This window comes from Ascaphus truei, chromosome 17, assembly GCF_040206685.1.
Source record: "Ascaphus truei isolate aAscTru1 chromosome 17, aAscTru1.hap1, whole genome shotgun sequence".
Taxonomy (NCBI): domain Eukaryota; kingdom Metazoa; phylum Chordata; class Amphibia; order Anura; family Ascaphidae; genus Ascaphus; species Ascaphus truei.
Genome location: NC_134499.1, coordinates 17,128,470 through 17,141,577, shown reverse-complemented (window position 1 = coordinate 17,141,577; position 13,108 = coordinate 17,128,470). Strand labels below are relative to the sequence as shown.

At 47.5% G+C, this 13,108-nt stretch overlaps 1 protein-coding gene across 1 annotated transcript in view; it reads left to right on the top strand.

Annotated features, from left to right (window-relative positions):
* Positions 1-7,197, top strand: part of LOC142467779 (transforming protein RhoA-like) — a 31,700-nt gene extending 24,503 nt beyond the window's left edge. Inside the window, exon 6 of the mRNA XM_075573641.1 lies at positions 4,262-7,197. Coding sequence (XP_075429756.1) covers positions 4,262-4,426 — 165 coding nt within the window. The 3' untranslated portion in view covers positions 4,427-7,197. The remainder of the gene's footprint in view (positions 1-4,261) is intronic.
* Positions 7,198-13,108: the final 5,911 nt, after the last annotated feature.

Sequence of the window (13,108 nt, the reverse complement as noted above, 5' to 3'; positions counted from 1 at the left end):
AGCGGACGGGAGGAGGAGGGGGGGGAGCGGACGAGAGGAGGGGGGGGGAGCGGACGGGAGGAGGAGGGGGGGGAGAGCGGACGAGAGGAGGGGGGGGGGAGAGCGGACGGGAGGAGGAGGGGGGAGAGTGGACAGGAGTGGGGTGGGTTGGTTAAAATTTCCGGGTCTCTCCTCTCCACTCCCCCTGTATGTTTCTCCGCTCCCCCTCTATGTTTCTCCGCTCCCCCCTCTCTCTCCCCTCCTGCCCCCCCCATGTGACACAGACACACAGTGACACACACAGTGAGAGACACACACACAGTGACACACACACAAACACAGTGAGAGACACACACACACACACACACAGTGAGACACACACACAGTGAGACACACACAGTGAGAGACACACACAGTGAGACACACACAGAGACACACACACACACAGTGAGACACACACACACACACACAGTGAGACACACACACTCCTTCCGTACGCCGCCATCTTAGTTAGTCCGCGAGGGAGGAAGGGGGTGCCGCCATCTTAGGCGTGCCGCGTGTCCCCCCGCCGGGGAGGGAGGTGAGTGCGGGAGGGAGGTGAGTGCGGGAGGGAGTGGAGCGGGAGGGAGGTGAGAGCGGGAGGGAGGTGAGAGCGGGAGGGAGTGGAGCGGCTTCCGGGCGCCTCTTAGGTGGCCGCGTGTCCCCCCGCCAGGGAGGGAGTGGATCGGGAGTGAGTGGAGCGGGAGGGAGTGGAGCGGGAGGGAGTGGAGCGGCTTCCGGGCGCCTCTTAGGTGGCCGCGTGTCCCCCCGCCGGGGAGGGAGTGGATCGGGAGGGAGTGGATCGGGAGGGAGTGGAGTGGGAGGGAGGTGAGTGCGGGAGGGAGGTGAGAGAGGGAGGTGAGAGCGGGAGGGAGTGGAGTGGGAGGGAGGTGAGAGCGGGAGGGAGTGGAGCGGGAGGGAGTGGAGCGGCTTCCGGGCGCCTATTAGGTGGCCGCGTGTGCCCCCACCAGGGAGGGAGTGGAGCGGGAGGGAGGTGAGTGGAGCGGGAGGTGAGTGGAGCGGGAGGGAGTGGAGTGGAGCGGGAGGGAGTGGAGCGGGAGGGAGGTGAGTGGAGCGGGAGGGAGTGGAGCGGGAGGGAGGTGAGTGGAGCACCGGGGAGGGGGGGAGGTGAGTGTGATGGGGGGGGGGGAGAGGACATAGAGGTGTGTGTGTGTGGTTTTTTTTTTTTTTTGGACCTTTGGCTTGTCACTCCGCCTCAGGCCAATGAGAGGTGTGGGGGGCGGGCCAAGGGGGTGGTGTGAGTGTGTGAGGCCAATGAAAGGTGTGCGGGGGCGGGCGGACCAAGGTCCAATGGGATTGCCGCTAGGGACACGGGGAGGGGCACAGGGAGACACATACAGACACGGACACATAGGTCACTTTCACAAATATATAGTAGATAGAGGTATAATTTAGTACCTCTAACACTTATTAGATTACCTGGTATGACTAGGGATATCCTACCTGTAGATATGAGAGCCTTTACAGTATCTCAATAGGCTACCATTCTGATATTGATATTTTTCTTGTGCCTTCACCACACTAAGCAGGACTTACCTATATGGAATACTACCCAGAGGGACTTTGTTTCTAGGTATATGCCCTTCTCTTGGATGTATATCTATTTTAACCACTAATGTACTATAATAAAATGATTTTAAATTTAGGAATTTCAGCTGCTTCTGACCACATTATTACATAAATAGGTCTGCAGTGCGCCATTATTTGGGATCCTTTGTGTACCTTGCCTTACGTACACTTCTCTAGTTATTTATCTAGTTATTGTTTATTACATGTGGCTTCAGGTTTGTTTAACCATTCGGCTGCCAGAGGGTCTGCAACACATTGCTCTGCACAGTTACTGGCGCCTCTGTTAGGGAAGGGGACTGATTTAGACCTGTAATGTGTTTCCTATGTAAGTGCTGGTAGTTGGGAAATAAAATTGGACATACAGCGCTGCCTGAATGACGTCCCCTGCACCCAAACTTCAGTTCCTGAGAAAAGAGGCTCATACTGGGATTCAAACTGACCTCACCTACTTCAAAGGCACTAACCCTTGCATTGCAATTCATTGTACCTGTCGGTCTGTGATGTATTGGCTCATAGTGTAGTATTCTGGAACCAGGGTCACGTGGGATGTGAATGGACCCAGATAGCTTAACTCATGCCTTCCCTCTTCCAAAGCACAAGTCCTTTTGTCTTTTCTATCTTTATTGCAGAAGTAGAGAAACAACGGGTTCTTGTAGGTGTAGTGGTGTAGTAGAGAGTGCTTCTCTATGAGGAGTGCTTGTATCAAGGGAATGACTTGTGGTAAAAACGGAAAGGCCTTGGCAGGGGTATTAGCATGGCAGGTACTCACTCAGTGTCCTGGGTGGAAAAGGAAGCGAGGAGCAAGTGTCACACAAGAAAGGTGATGGGACTAAACTAACTGTCAGCAAGACAGGAGGGGAGGACAGTGTCATGGGAGAGGGGGTTTGGCCCGGCATTAAAGGGGTTACACCCCATTTGGCCACCCCCTTCTCTCACTTGGGAAGCAAGGGGTTAACTGGACTGCGGTCCAGTAATGTGTTTTTACCCTGCTTCAGCAACCAAATGTATATTCCCCTGTAAATGTGTATTGTTCCCATTCCAGTATTTGCACCAACACATACACTGGGATTGGTGTGGGAGGGAAAGGGTTAATGTTAATTTAGTGTTTATAGGCCTTTGTTCCATTTTCCCGCCTTTTCAGGCTCCATTTTGCAGCTCTCCATAGGTTGCCATTTCAACCCAATGCAACCTTATGGAGATTCCGGGCCCGTTTCGGTAGAAGACCTGCAGGTGGCGCCCGAGAGGAGGAGCGGCGGTTCCCCATTGAAAGTCAATGGAGTCATCCATTTCAATGGGGATTCCTCGACGCCGACCTCCAGGAACGGGTTGGCAGCCATCCAGACCGCAAGAGCGGAAACATTATCTGAAAAAGAGCTTTGATCACTACCCGGTCAAGTTCAATCACAATTGGCGTGGGAACCTTAGGTTCTAGGGCACCCAGGAATAAAGTTCTTTTTGCCTCTAGACCCTAGGAACCCCCACACAAGACCACCATCAGGTTCGAGAATGAGGGACCCCCGTAAAGGGTCGCGGCCGCCACGAGGGTCGTGCCATTGACTCTAATGGCGGAGCGGAGGTTCCATTGAATCCCATGGCTGCGCTCGCCCATGCGTTTTTTATGGCGGCGCCGGCCATTGATTCCAATGGGGGAAAAGCTGCTTGGCGTTAAAACGGCTAAGTCCAAAAGTGTAAAATGTGTAAGCCCATAGCTCCGGTTCTGTGAGGACCAGAGTGCTAGGATTTGGGTCGCATATAGTCACTGTTCCGGCATGACTGCATGGCCATTTCCAGCCCTTTCCGAACAACCAAACGGAGTATGGGCAACGGTGAAAAAAATTGTGGTTTTCCTATAGACTTCAATGGCGGAGTTGCTCCACTGAAAGACTATAGCGGCAGAGCCCATAGACTTCAATGGCGGAGTTGCTCCATTGAAAGCCTATAGCGGCGGAGCCTGTTGATTTCAATGGGAAAGAGTGAAAAGTAGAGATTTATTTGAGCTATGTTGGAGAATCCTGCATTAAAGTTTATGGGGGATTTTAACTTGTTTTTTGTATCTCTGGTTCTGGGGGTCGCAGAGAGCTGAAACTTGGCCACCATGGAGAGTCACCTCCGGCATGAGGGACTGGCAAGTTTCAGCCCGCTTGGGCCAACAGAACGGATTATTTTAATATGTGAAGGTATTAAAGAATGAATTGTATTTCTTGTCCAACCTTAAGTAAGTGCTAATTCTTGTCTGTGATTTGTATCTCTTGTGTGTTCACCTTCTTTAAGGAATAAACTATATTTATTATATCTAAGTCGTGTTCAATTCAACCCAGATATTTTGGTGTGTATTATTAAAACCTATCACTAGCTAACGTGACAGACAGAATAGCCCATTCTAACATAAGAGGGCTGAGAGGTTGCTATAACAACCCACAGACTGTGTGAATATTGCAGGAATAGATACACTGTGTCTATAACACAGACACTGCCAGTCTTCAGAGCAGATAGGCATACAACTGAATAAAGCTGACGGGCAGAAGCTGCAAGAGAAAGTGGAGGGGGAGAGGGGACAGAAATAATAAACCTGTTCCAGGACATGTATTATTACACCGTTCTCTGGAGAGCAGCTCGCCATGTTAATCGTTCCGCTGTTCATTCCGTCCCGCAGGAGCTGGTGAAGCCGGAAGAAGGCCGGGACGTGGCTAACCAGATCGGAGCCTTCGGGTACATGGAGTGCTCTGCGAAGACGAAAGACGGAGTGAGGGAAGTGTTCGAGATGGCCATGCGGGCAGCCCTGCAATCTAAGCGCGGGAAGAAGAAATCTTTGAAGTGATGGTTATTAATCATTAGTTTTTTTAACGCCCTTTATTTATATTTTTTGGCTTTTTTTTGGCTTTTATTTATTCTGTAATGAGTTAATAGAAAAAAAGAAAAGAAAAAAATCATCTTGCTACCAGTATTTAAATTCTAACGTTTTTCCTTTGATACTGTGACGGTAAGGACAGCCAGCCTCACATAATAAAGGTGAAGTCCGGCTGGTTGTCCCTAAACCGTGTGTAAATGGCCACCTCTGTGAGGCTTATTCTGGCCTGAATGTTAAGTGTTTGGTGTAACCTCTTCCAGCAAAGAGCTTTATCACTGTGTGAAAGCTGGAAGGGGGGAAATTGTGTGTCTTGGGGGCTGGGTTTGTAAAAGCACTTTATTACTTGTGTTAGTGTGTTCCCCGCACAGTTAGCAAGTCAGCACTGTATTTTGTGTTTTTAGTATTTCTCTTAGGAGCCAGTAATTCACTTAGCTGGACTACAGACAGAGAAATACTGGTCCGTGACAGAGCTTGGGAGCGGGTTAAATACCTGGACAATGGTGAGTGGGGGAAGGGCTGTGACTCGGATCTGGGAACTGGTTCTCGGCAGTGCAGAGTCTTTGTTCCCCCTAGACAGTGAGGCGCCTACCCTGCAGGGGGTATGGGGCTGGCCAGGGGAACCGTTGCTGGGTCTCAGCCCTGTAGGCATGATTTCCATTGGCCAGTTTGAATTTCTCACTAGCCCGTAGTTCATGCCCGGTGGGCAGTCCAGAGTCCTTGGGCCAGCCCCCTTCTCTGATTGCTGCAGCCGGACGAGCCCTTGTCCTCTGATTAGTGCACCATCACGATCTGTGCTCTGATTGGTCGGTGGCCTCTGCTCCAACCGAGGGCTATATAAGGGGAGCAGCCGATCAGAGTACCAGATGAGTTTTAGAGTTGGAACGGAGAGTGTGACGTTACGACTGGCGGGTGATTCGAAAGTGCAATTGGTAGAATAGTACTTAGAAGAGACGGAGAAGAAGCGTTCAGGGCAAGCCTACGGAAGCAGGCCCCTTCACCCAGTTGAGGCTGGTTTCTTCCCCCTCAGGCCCCAGTCCGTGAATGTACACTGTGATTGTGTGATTTGTATGTTTGCTAGCGTGGCAGAATAAACTTTCGGTTTATATCTACAGTATATCTCATCTCTATCTCATCTCTTCACTGTGTTAGTGTCAGGGTCTCCTAGACATCCGGCTCCCAGCCATAGTTCCTTTCTCTGTCCACCGGGTGTGCTGCTGTTTTCTGTCTGCTCTGGGGTTGTCCTCTGTCCTTATAGTTTCCTGTTTCCTGTTCCTCCCTTGCCTTTTTGTTTTGTGTCTGACTCCTTATGCCTATGCTTCAGTTCCTGTACCTGTTCTTTTCCGTGTTGAAGTCCTGTATCTATATATAATAAAATTGAAATTTGTATGGTTGGTGCTAGATGTGGTGAATCTGATTGGTCCGGTTGGGTTTTATATTTATTTTTTATATTTTTTCATATATTTATTTACATTTTGCTGATGTTTAAAAGTAACGTATGCATTTTTTCATTTGTTTCAGTTTCTAATTGATTGCTTTGATGTGTTCTAAGTGCAATATTTGTTATTATATTTATTTTTTGTGTTTTTTGTTTCTTTATTTAGATACTTTGTGGCCACCCTGATTTCATTTGATTCTGGTTTGGCATCTAACTAGCAATCAATATGGTTCTTTTATTTTTCACTTTTCTATTTTGTGTATTGTATATCCTCATACTTGGTCATTTCTCTACCTGGTCTCATCATTAGACCCAAAGGTGTGTTTTGGCGCGAGTCTACTCTGACGCGGAAGCGGCTATTTGGGGGGGTGGGTTAGAACACTGGTCACTCTCTGAGAAAGCGCCACTAGGCGAGAAACGCGTCAGAGGCCCTTTTGGTCTATTACTGCTATTATGCACAATAAATAATACTTTTTACTTGTACCTGCCTCCAGCCCTATTTCTATTGCTGTGCTCAGCCTCTATCCGAATTTTTGCTGTTTGCCCTCTTGGACTGAAGCACGCCATGGCCGGGACCCAGACAGACCATACAATTGTGAGTTTTTCTACTTCCCCCGACTGCAACGGGACTTTCCTCCGACAGCCAGTGTGTTCAAACGCCCACGCTCACCGCTACAGGGACCGACGGGAAGAGATCTGGGCAGCTTTGCAGGGTAACTTCTGTGGTTAGGGACTTATCCTTAGGTTGCTCTGCTTCGGTCTCCTATATGTCGGCTTGGTTCCGTTGGTACATCAGGTGAGCTGGGTATTATACATACACACACACACACACACGTGATTGGGCATTATGGGTGGATTATAGTCACCATTATCTTTATATTGCTTATGGTTGATATCTTGTCAATAAATAGAGACAAACAAAAACAACAGTTTCATAGACATTCTTATACTCCTTTATTTATTACACAACAGAGTAGACAGGCGGATTCCCTACGTAATGTTGTCTCCAAACATTGGGATACTTTAAAACTAGACAATGCACTTAGTTGAACCATAAAAGAAGGACCCCAATTTGTGTTTAGGAAGGCCAAATCTTTGTCGACCTTCCCATCCCCAAGTCTTTTTATTTCCAATCCAAACAGGTGGAATTAGAAATATTCCAAATGGACTTTTCACATGTGGACACTGTATGTGTCAGTATACTAAACCCATGAAGACAATTGTCTAAAACCTACAAAAAAAAAAAAAAAGATCCAAACATTTATAAACTGTTACACCAGCCATGTAATATATATTTTAAAGTGTGGCTTTGGTAAATATTATATTGGACGTACCATTTGATCCTTAAAAATAAGGTTCATGGAACACATCCGTTCCATCAAGAAGGGGGATCTTTACACCCAGTGCCTAGACACTTTACAAACTGTGTCAGGGAGGGTATTGGGAACTTCTCCTTCTCGAGTATTGAACACGTTCATGCCCTTTTTCGTGGGGGTGATAGATTGAACGTGCCCAATAAACGCGAGATGTTCTGGATATTTACTATGGATGCATTACATCTAGCTGGGATCAACCTAGACTGGGAATTGAAACACTTTCTATAGACAGGAGTTTGGGTATGGGATACATACTGCTTGATCTATATACATCCAAATTTCATATACAAACTCAATATTTTTTTTCCCACTGGCTCTCTATTGGACTCCATTATGTGTTTTGGACAGCTATAGGATGGTCCCTTATCAAGGTCTCTTATTGTGTTCATCTAGGCCTTACCTCAATTGGTGTGTCTTCGGTCATGTCGGTGACCTGAAGAACATTTTTCTGATTTATAAACTATATTTCAGATTTATATCTGGGGCTAGACAGTGTAGATGATGTTTTACAGCTAGGAATTTAAACATCTGCTTCTTTATTAGCAGTAGATATATCAAGATCTATTCAGACATGTTTATTGTAGAATAGACCTATTAGAAATGATTTACACCAGGCCTGCACAACACGCGGGCCGCATGCGGCCTGCCTACACTCATTGAGCGGCCCGAGGCGGCTTCCCCTGTCCTCCCTCTCGAGCCCGCTTTCCCCCCTGCGAGCCCGCTTTCCCCCCCGCGAGCGAGACCGCTCTCCCCCGCGAGTCCGCTTTCACCCTGCGCGTGAGTCCGCTCTCCCCCTCCTCCTCGAGCCTGCTCTCAGGACTGCGCGCTGTATGCGTGTGGCACTTCCTGTTTGCGAGTGCGTTAGTCATGCCTGCTCTTCCGCCGTGAGGTGCAGGGGGGGAGAGTGAGGAGAGGTGCAGGGGGGTGATGTGAGGAGATGTGTAGGGGGGGTGATGTGAGGAGAGGTGCAGGGGGGTGAGAGGTGCAGGGGGTGATGGGAGGTGAGGTTAGGTGCAGGGGGGTGGTGTGAGGGGGTGAGGTGCAGGGGGTGGGATGTGTGTGGGCTGTAGGGGGGTACTGTGTGTTATGTGGAGGGTGAATTTTGGGTATAGATGAGGGGGAGAGATGGGGGTGTGAGATAGTGGGTGAGTCTCGCAAAGGTTGATGATGAGGGGTGAAGGGGGGATATGAGGATGAGGGGTGCTGGGGGAGATATGAAGATGAGGAGTGCTGGGGGAGATATGAGGATGATGAGGGGTGCTTGGGGAGATATGAGGATGATGAGGGGTGCTGGGGCAGATATGAGGATGATGAGGGGTGCTGTGGCAGATATGAGGATGATGAGGGGTGCTGGGAGAGATTGATGAGGGGTGCTGGAGGAGATATGAGGATGATGAGAGGTGCTGGGGGAGATATGATGATTTTACCCGTGCGGCCCAAATCTGTTTTCCTTGGAGCAGCTCGGCCCCTCTCGCTTTACAAGTTGTGCAGGCCTGATTTACACAGTTCTCCCCAGTGGTCAATAGTGAAAGTACACCTAGTCCACAAACAAGCGAATGAATATTAAGAATAGACACTCTGTAAGTCAGTGGTTCCCAAACTTTTTCGGTTCAAGGCTCCCAAAGGCGATCAGAATTTTTCCACAGCCCCCAAAGTGAAAACAAAGTTGTATATACATACCTTACAGTTGAAGTGCGCAGTTGGTGGCTTGGCACTGGCAGCACCGCGCTCACCTCATTCGGTCACGGCAGTGGTGCGAAGCGCCTCATAAAACAAATTAACCGCCGCGCAGGAGACAGCGCCGGGAACTCCTCTTGCTGTCGCTTCTCGCAGCCGGTGAGAGGGCGAGAGGTGGCTCCAAAACCTTGCATGGAACGCGCAAACTACCCGGTTCGGTTGCAGCCCTTCACCATTTTGGTTTCCCGTGGAGCACGCGCTGCATTGTGGGGACTCGTGGAACCCGAAAAGACTCTCTGAATACTTGTATCCAACTTCAATGCGCTCAAAACAATTACTCCCTCTCAAAGTGAAGGACCATACATGTAGCAATTGATGAAGGATATTTGTTGCCTCTCGGTCGCAATTTGAAGAATATTCTTGCTGTAAAGTTATTCATGTTTCCACGATTTTATTTGCTTATTTTTGTCCTGTAATGAATCCTCATTAACATCTTGTAAGTTCTGCACATGATATTGGATGTTATATTTATTTATTTTATTTATTAATAAAATATTTTACCAGGAAGTAATACATTTAGAGTTACCTCTCATTTTCAAGTATGTCCTGGGCACAGAGTAAAACAAATAACACATGGTTACAAATACAGTTACATAAATGAACAGGGTATACATTATATACAAGACATTGCATGCACAGTTAAAGAAAATATATATTATGAGCGTATGAAACAGTTACAGACCAGATTAAAGTGTGAGACAGCCTTAGATTTGAAAGAACTTAAGCTGGTGGTGGATATGAGAGTCTCTGGTAGGTTGTTCCAGTTTTGGGGTGCACGGTAAGAGAAGGAGGAACGTCCGGATACTTTGTTGAGCCTTGGGACCATGAACTGTCTTTTGGAGTCTGATCTCAGGTGATAGGTGCTGCAAGTGGTAGGGGTGAGGAGCTTGTTCAGATAGCTGGGTAGCTTGCCCATGAAGAATTTAAAGGCAAGACAGGAAAGGTGAACTTTGCGCCTAGACTCTAGTGTTGACCAATCTAGTTCTTTGAGCATTTCGCAGTGATGTGTGTTGTAGTTGCATTGGAGAAAAAAACGACAAATTGAATTGTAGAGGGTGTCAAGTTTGCTAAGGTGGGTTTGAGGTGCCGAGCCATATACTATGTCTCCATAGTCAATAATTGGCATTAGCATCTGCTGTGCAATATGCTTTCTGACCAGGAGACTTAGGGAGGATTTGTTCCTGTAAAGTACCCCTAGTTTGGCATAGGTCTTGGTTGTCAGGGTATCAATGTGCATCCCGAATGTTAAGTGGGAGTCGAGCCATAAGCCCAGGTATTTAAAACTAGTGACAGGTGTTAGGGTGGTGTTGGCATTGGTTCTAATCAGGAGCTCAGTCACTGGAAGCTTTACAAATTTAGACTTGGTCCCAAATACCATTGTTACAGTCTTGTCAGTGTTTAAAAACAGTTTGTTTTGGGAAATCTAGTTTTCGAGTCTCAAAAAGTCAGACTGAAGTGTGTGTTGAAGGTCAGAGAGGCTATGGCTGTGTGCATATAGGATTGTGTCATCTGCATACATGTGTATTGAGGCTTCCTTACAAGCTGGGGGAAGATCATTAATGAACACTGAGAAGAGTAGGGGCCCCAGAACAGAGCCTTGCGGGACACCACAGGTGATATCCAGGGGGTTGGAGTTAGAGCCTGAGATGGACACATGTTGGGATCTTCCTGATAGGTAGGACTGAAACCAGTTTAAAGCATGCTTCCCTATTCCAGAGCTCTGGAGTTTGTTAAGCAGGATAGCATGATCAACTGTGTCAAAAGCCTTGCAAAATCTAGGAATATTGCACCAGTGAGTTGTCCCCGTTCCATTCCACACTGGATTCCATTGCAAACTTTTAGCAGGGTAGTTACGGTGGAGTGTTTGGGATGAAAGCCAGATTGGAATTGGCTAGGGAAATTTGTCTTGGTATAGAAATCGCTTAATTGGGAGTGGACACATTTTTCCATGACTTTGGATAGAATTGGGAGAAGTGAGATTGGCCTGTAGTTTGAGACAGTGTTTTTGTCCCCACGTTTGAAGATTGGGACAACTCTGGCAGTTTTCCAGGTCTTAGGGATATGGCCTGCAGACAGGATAGAGTTGACTATGGACGCAATTGGTTTGGCAATGGCTGGGGCACCAAGTCGTAGGAACCTAGATTGTAGTAAGTCGGGTCCACATTGGCTGCTTAGTTTTAGTTTGAGGAGCGCTTGTATAATCTCCTCTTCAGATACTGGGCCAAATTGAAAATTGTGGGCAGTGTTGGGAGGGGGTGGGACTATAGGGGTTCTCCCAGGATGAGATTCAGGTTTGTGGTTTGGGCTGCGTTTCGCTAATCAGTTAGTGGCACACCCCACAAAGTAATCATTGAATGCATTTGCAATGTCAGTGGGGTTTGTCAGAGTAATATCCCCCTTAGTGATATTACTTGGTTGTTGATGGTTAGGAGGCTGGAATATATTGTTGATAACCTTCCAGAAGTTAGCTGGGTTTGATGTATTCTGGTGGAGATTGTCAGAGTAATATTGGGCTTTTGCATGCCTTGTTTGCCTTGTGCACATGTTCCTCATGCATCTGTAGTGATTGAGAGCCTTGGTAGTGGCAGTTACTTTGTAGCTTTTCCACAAGGCATCCCTGAACTGGTAGAGTGCTATAAGGTCAGGTGTAACCCATGGAAGGTGGGCCCCCAGTACCCTTATTTTGCGTAATGGAGCATGGGTATCGCAGAGTTTTAAGAACTCAGATTGGAAATAGTCGAGCGCAGAATCAGGGTCGGGAATTAAATCGATTCTGTGCCATGGGCAGTTGGTAAGGTCATCCAGAAACTGTTGTGGGTTAAAGTTTTTAAATGTTCTAGTGAGGAGAACTTTAGGGCTTGAATGGGGCGGTTTAATTTTCCTTACACAGTACACTATTGCATGGTCACTGAAAATATCAGGAAGGATGCCAGAGGATTGGATTCTGCTGGGGTTTGAGGAGAGAATCCAGTCTAGCAAGGAATGGTAATGCGATTTCAGGTTTATCCGTGTGGGTTGGGAAATGAGTTGCGATAGGCTAAGTGACTTGAGTTGTATCTGGATTTTGTGGTTTTTAGGGTCAAGCCAATTGAAGTTGAAATCCCCAAGATCTAGCAGCTCACTCTTCTCATTCAGAGAGGAAATGGAGCCAAGAAATTGGGTGATATCAGTCAGGGATTGTAGAGGGGCTTTAGGGGGGCGGTAGATGCCAGCAAGCAAGATGGGCTTAGAAAAGGGGAGGCAGATTTTGCCAACTTGAATTTCAAAAGAGGGTGGGCTTGGGGGGCAATTTAACAGTGTAAATTGTAATGTGTCTGCAATATAAAATAACACCCCACCTCCTCTCTTTGACCTATCTTTCCTAGAAACGGAGTATCCCTGTATGGCGATATTTGCATCAGGGGTTTTAGGGGATAGCCATGTTTCTGTAAGAACAATGGCTTTGGGTTTATGCATAAGGCACCATGCCCTTAGTTCGTCCAGTTTGGGCAGCAGGCTCCGGATGTTTATATGGGCGACAGATAGCCCTTTTTGGAATTTAAAGGTGGAATTCTCAGGGGTATGGAACAGAGCTGAAATGGGAGGACCTGGGTTAGGTTCAATATCACCTGCTAAAGAGAGTAATAGTATGAGTAGAAATTTGGGTAGTTGTTTGCAAGTTGTAATTTCGTGGTGTTTGCCATTAGAGCAGTGGTTGGTGTGCTGGTTTTTAGAGTTCTCCACCAACATTCAGTAGATAGTGCAAGGCTTTTGAGTAGTCCAGGGTGTATGGAGATGTTGGGTGTGGGCCAGGATGGAAGAGTTTGTAGTGGGTAGAGGGAGTAACATTTCCATGAGGCCAGGAGAAAGAAAAAAGTTAAAATACATAGCAGGTTCATGATGCCAGAGGTAGGCAGTGCTGCAAGGAGCTGTTGTGAGCAGAGTGAGTGTGTGCAGACTAAGCAGCAGGTGTGCCTGTTCCTTTTCAGATGTTTAGCTGTATTGCAATGCTAGAGTCAGTTCAGGGTTTCAGTGTATTGTGCAGTCAGTTTTGGGAGAGACTGCAGTGAGTAAGTTGTAAAGGGGTGGGGGGGTTGAAATAGGCAGGTTAGCAAGCATGGGATC